Source organism: Elephas maximus, chromosome 11 (assembly GCF_024166365.1).
Source record: "Elephas maximus indicus isolate mEleMax1 chromosome 11, mEleMax1 primary haplotype, whole genome shotgun sequence".
Lineage (NCBI taxonomy): Eukaryota > Metazoa > Chordata > Mammalia > Proboscidea > Elephantidae > Elephas > Elephas maximus.
The window spans coordinates 86,333,299-86,339,298 of NC_064829.1; the positions used below are offsets into that span (position 1 = coordinate 86,333,299).

General features: G+C 47.3%; 1 protein-coding gene across 5 annotated transcripts in view; it reads left to right on the forward strand.

Moving 5' to 3' along the window:
- The window catches only part of ATP9B (ATPase phospholipid transporting 9B (putative)), a 244,846-nt gene extending 239,370 nt beyond the window's left edge, over nucleotides 1–5,476 (forward strand). The window contains exons 28-31 of one of the 5 annotated variants that reach the window (XM_049901954.1): nucleotides 361–418; nucleotides 1,132–1,335; nucleotides 2,422–2,454; nucleotides 3,710–4,386. In XM_049901954.1, coding sequence (XP_049757911.1) covers nucleotides 361–418; nucleotides 1,132–1,335; nucleotides 2,422–2,454; nucleotides 3,710–3,846 — 432 coding nt within the window. In that variant the 3' untranslated portion in view covers nucleotides 3,847–4,386. Of the gene's footprint in view, nucleotides 1–360; nucleotides 419–1,131; nucleotides 1,336–2,421; nucleotides 2,455–3,709 lie in introns of all 5 variants that reach the window. The other 4 variants (XM_049901951.1, XM_049901955.1, XM_049901956.1 and 1 more) reach the window with 4 other exon arrangements.
- The last annotated feature ends 524 nt before the right edge of the window (nucleotides 5,477–6,000 follow it).

Here is a 6,000-nt window from a genome sequence, read left to right on the forward strand (position 1 = left end):
AATCGACTCCACAGCAATGGGTTTGGTTTTTGGTAGAGCAGCAGTCGTCTGTTTTTGTAAATAAAGTTTTATTGGAGCACAGCCACTCCCATTTGTTTACACATTGCCTGTAGCTACTTGAGTGCTACAATGGCAGAGTTGAGTAGTGGCGACTGAGACTGTATGGCCTGCAAACCCTAAATATTTACTGTCTGGCCCTTTACAGAAAAGGTTGGCAGGTAAATACTTGGGTTAGTGTGCGAATTGGGAGTTGGGAGACCTGGGGTCTTTTAGAGTTACCCATATCTAGCTACTTGAAAATACATGACTCAAACAGATTTTCCTGCTCTGTGAACTAACCTATTCCACTGCTTCCCCTAGGGAAGATCCTTGTCGTTTAAGACCTTCCTCATCTGGGTTTTAATCAGTATTTACCAAGGTAAGCAAGGCCCCCAATTGCACTGGATCAAAAATTTTCCTCATCTTCTATTTTCATATCCAGGTTAAATCCTAAAAGCTTAAAATTTCATCAGCAGTTAAATATTGCTTTCTGTTTATCTGGAAGTGGATATTCTAGCAGGTGGGGGTCCAGACCGCTTCACAGCAGACTGTGATTGGGGCTGATGGCAGGCCTCCTAAAAATTGACCTGTGTTTAATTAAATGCTCATCCAGAAAACCTTAACAAGCGCTTGTCAAATGGCACGCCCGACAATGACTTTCTTTTATGGAGTGATGGTAGGACTCTGGGAAATGGAGTTATGTGATTAGAAGTCCTTAGCCACCCTTTGCTTGGTGGTCCAGCTCCATGGGCGTTGTTGGGAATGTGATGGCAGGTGGACCAGGTGTGCCGCAGTGCGCCATGTCAGCGGTCGCCCTCCGTGAAGTACAGTTATGGTTCTCCCTCCAGATACTAAAATGTGCCTAAGCCTTTCCTTGGTATTTCTGGCCCATCTGCCACATCTCACCTTATTCGTAATTCAGAGTTTGAGATATATTGCTAATCAGCCTGGCGTTTGAGCGTGAGCATGACCTTGCCTTCTGAGTTAGCTGCAATCGGTTAGTGACTCCATCCCTGTGTTTCTGGCTGACTGGCGCAGCCATCAGTAGAGAAAGCCACCCACTAAAGGCTGGCCTTGCCCTGCTGTCCCCAGGTGGCATCCTCATGTATGGGGCCCTGGTGCTGTTCGAGTCCGAGTTTGTGCACGTGGTGGCCATCTCCTTCACAGCCCTGATCCTGACTGAGCTGCTGATGGTGGCGCTGACCATCCGCACGTGGCACTGGCTGATGGTCGTGGCCGAGTTCCTCAGCCTCGGCTGCTACCTGGCTTCGCTCGCCTTCCTAAACGAGTATTTCGGTGAGTTGTCTGAAATTCTTTCCTGAATAATTGTCTGTTGGTGGTTTTGAAGCACTTTTTAATTGTTTCTTCTTAATCCGTAGTCCTAATTTATAGATCACAATAAAATCCAACATCAGAAAGCTTACTTTTATTTGTGGAAAGATACAACTCCTGACAGTACTTGATAAGATTAAGATTCCCACCATCAACAGGACAGTGGTCCTGGGTCTCAGCAGGCCTGGGAATGCCAGAAAACTCCTCGGGGTCCTGGGCACAGCAGGGACTCCTTCCTCAGCAACACACTTTGAAGCTAAAATCTCTTTTAATTTTTTTTTAATTGCGGTAAAAATAAGCATAACAAAACATACACCAGTTCAGCAATTCTACATGTACAGTTTAGTGACACTGATGACATTCTTCAAGTTATACAGCCATTCTTGCTCTCCTTTCCCACATTTCTCCACTGCCATTCACATAAATTCGGTGTTCCCTGAGCTAAAGCTCTCCTTTCCCCTTCCTCCCACCCCTGGGGTTCTATATTTTTGCCTCTCACAGATAAGTGAGGTCATACAGTATTTGTCCTGTGACTAATATTGTTCAGTATGATGTTCTCAAGGTCCTCCATGTTGTGGCATGCACCTACCCTCATTTCTTCATGGCTGAGTAGATGCCACCATGTAGACAGACCACATTTTGTTTATCCGGTCATCTGCTGATGGATGTCTGGGTGGTTTCCGCCTTTTGGCTGCTGGGGACACTCGTGTACAAGTGTCTGTTCCTGTTGCTGCTCTCAAGTCGCGGGTCTGTACCTGAGAGTGGAACTGCTGCGTCACATGGTAGCTCTACCTTTAAACTCTTTTAGATCTAGTCCAACAGGGGAGGAGTTGGATATATGCTTCTAAGTTATAGTAAATTAGTTATTTTGATTAAGTAATGTTTAAAAATCATAATGAAATGAGTTAAAACCACAATTACGAATACATTTCAGTGACGTTTTAACTGCTTTTGATGTACTTCTGTGTTTGTTAGCTAACTGCTTGGAGCACCCTGATCCTTCCTTAATCTGTCCTTTATTTTCTTTATTCCCTGTTTTGTTTGGAACAGGTATAGGCAGAGTGTCCTTTGGAGCTTTCTTAGGTAGGTGATGTTACCGTTCCTTTCAAGAGTATAGAAATTTAGCAAAACAATGTTGAAAAAGATCCTAAACTGATAAAATCTTTAACTTACTGTTTCACACTAACTCACCTTGTAACGTCAGATGAGCAGGTTGTGTGTGCTTTTTGCTTCGTACAATGCTGGGTCTGTAGCCGCTGCCTGTAACAGTGTTTGGAAGCTAATCGGTGTGCAGGGTGCCGTGTCTGCTCAGGTGACGGTTAGCCCTCCCTACAAAGCCTTTGCCTTTTAAGTTTTAGTGCCTGAGTGCCTGGAAAACACTTCCAGGGTTTTTCAAAACACGGTTAAATATCAACACAGCTTAGTGCTTTATGGGCTCTGATACAGGAGACGTTGACCAGTTGTTTTTGTAAAAGCCCCTGACTCCGGGTAGGTAAGCTTTTTATCCCATGTTCGGACTGCACAGTGTGAGGGGGTATCCACGGTCTGTAGGACGGAACTATGCACGTATCCGGTGCTTCAGATGCCCCTTCTCATAAGACATTTCCATAGCCAGTCATTACCAATGCTGCTTTCTCACAGTTCAGAACGAGATGCGCACACGGAGCCTGCTGCTGGGCTACTGGTGAGCATGTCCCCGAGGGAGAGGCTGAGGGGTAGAGAGACAGTAGGGTCCATATTCAGCCTGAGAGACTCCTTTCCCAGGAAGAAGCGGAGGGGTGTGTGGAGACAGGAGGGTCCGCCTTCAGCCCTGAGAGACTCCTTCCCTAGAGGACAGGCTGAGGGGTGTGTGGGGACAGGAGGGTCCACCTTCAGCCCTGAGAGACTCCTTCCCTGGAGGACAGGCTGAGGGGTGTGTGGAGACAGGAGGGTCCACATTCAGCCCTGAGAGACCCATTTCTCCATGTGCAATGATGTGACTGCTGCCCTCTGCTACCCCAGGCCTCCAGTAAAGTTGACTCTACCTTAAAAGAAGAAATTAGCCTAACACAAAGGCAGAGTTATTTGTAATTACCTACTAAACAAAGTGCCATAAGCAGTTAGCACTTAAGTGTCTTCCAAGTTCTATTGCAAAGCATTGTCTACACATTAAGCAGTGTTTGGTTATATTAGTTACACCTGAGGTACAGGTAAGCAGTCCTGCAACAAGGAAAACTTGACCAGTGGCGTTGAGCCTGGGTCTGTAAGCACCTCCACACTGTCAGGGTCATTGCTGTGCAGTGTGAGGCCTGTGGACCTGCCCACATGCTGAAACTTCTCCTTCGTTTCTTTCTTGCAGACGTTGCCTTCATCACAACTCTGACTTTCCTGTGGAAAGTATCGGCCATCACGGTGGTCAGCTGTCTGCCACTGTACATTCTTAAGTATCTGAAGCGAAAGCTTTCTCCTCCCAGCTACTCAAAGCTCACCTCCTGAGGGCCACACCAATGATGGGACCGCTTCCAGCACCTTCCACACCTGGGTTTGAGAGAGGGATGTGAGGGGCTTGTGGGCACACAGGCAAGAAACCCTGTCCATGGGTCTCACTTCAGGATGATCTACCGTCACAGAGGCTGGCACTCATCCTCCCTTTTGTTATTTTTTTATTGTCCTTCAAAATTCAGTTTACATGTTGAACCAGCTTGTGTTTCTTTTGAAATGAGCCCTAGTTATTTCACTATTACTGGGGTTCTGAGAATTTATATTATGCAGTTTAACATTCACATTCTTTCTTTGATATTATAACTTAGAATGCCATCCCTACTTAAATAAAATCTAGAGCTGTACGTCCAACATCTGTATCCACTGCCTTTCGTCAGGTATTGATAGATGGTGGACTATTGGTACACAGGTATCTGCCACATGCAGCACTTCTGGGTGTCATGCTCCTGTGTGTAGATTGATACACTGCTGTCTGCCACAAGCAGAACTTCCGGGCGTCACACACTGTGTGTAGATTGATACACGGGTGTCTGCCACACGCAGCACTTCCAGGCGTCACACTGCTGTGTGTAGATTGATACACTGGTGTCTGGTACATGCAGCACTTCCAGGCGTCAGACTCCTGTGTGTAAATTGATACACTGCTGTCTGCCACATGCAGCACTTCCAGGCGTCAAGCTCCTGTGTGTAGATTGACACACTGGTGTCTGCTACACGCGGCACTTCCGGGTGTCATGCTCCTGTGTGTAGATTGATACACTGGTGTCTGCCACATGCAGCACTCCCGGGCGTCACACACTCCTGTGTGTAGATTGATATATTGGTTTCACACTCCTGTGTGTAGATTGATACACTGGTGTCTGCCACACGCAGCACTCCCGGGCGTCATGCTCCTGTGTGTAGATTGACACACTGGTGTCTGCCACACGCAGCACTTCGAAGTGTCTTGCTCCTCAGTTTCTCTTTATAGCAGAAAGTCACAAGTATGAGTTCGTACAGAAAGAGCCGTCCCTCTGAGCACATTAAGGCCGAGTGGATCACAGTGTAGTATTTTTGTACATAATCCCACTGCAGCCACTCACGTATACCATCCTCAGAGCAGTACTGCCATTACGAAGGCAGGCATGATAGCCCCATCCTTCTCTCGTCTGTGAAATTCAAAAAGCAGACATCGCTGCCCCTCTGGGTCTGTGCTGTGTGAGTCTCTTCTGTGAACTTCCGAGCACATCTCCCCCAAGGTCCCCATGGGAGGCCAGGTGGGCGGCGCCTAGGACTGGACCCTTCTGTGGTTCTGTGATCAACAAGCTGCGCATCTCCTCTGCCCCCTCCCTGCCAGAGCACCACGGCACCTCCGAGTCCTCCATCTGTTCCAGGGGAGAATCAGCAGCCTCAAAGCAGTAAAGCTTTTCTTCCCAGCCATGTACCAAGGCCTCTGTGTCACATTCTCCAGTGCAAGCATTCTCCGCCTCACAGGAAGTTCTCTGACTTCCCACAAGGTGTCACTGTGTGTTTATGTGGCTGGCTTCCTCATTGGTGTGGTCCGTCGTCACTTTGGTTTTATGGAGAGCTCATGTACTCTGGCCCTCCTTTAAGCGTGGGTGTGCAGAAGGGATGGAAGCCCACCTGGGGTCAAGGCAGGGGGTCCTGGACTTCACAGTGGATAGTTAGAGCCTGTGAGAGTGAGATGGCACCGTTGGGGGCTGAGAAGCACTAGGTGCAGTAGGGTCATTGCTTGCCATAGCTTTTTTCTTTTTGACAAACCACCCACCTATGAAGTGAACTTAAAACAGTCTTAATCTGTAGATGGAAACCCTGGTGGCGTAGTGGTTAATAGCTATAGCTGCTATCTAAAAGGCCAGGAGTTTGAATCCACCAGGTGCTCCTTGGAAACCCTCTGAGGCAGTTCTCTGTCCCGTAGGGTCACTGAGTAGACTGAGCGGCGATGTGTTTTTTTTGTTTGTTTTTTATCTAGAGTTAGCCTCAGAAAAACTAAAAACCATGACCATTTGGGAATAACACTTGAGTGTGACTTTAAAATACGGAAGTTTGTGTGAGCCTTAAGTTAGCTGAACACTGAATAAGGAGTCACAGTTAGATATTACCTTCCAGAAAACCAAATGTGTGAAAGCGGGGCTGCATTTCTTTGAA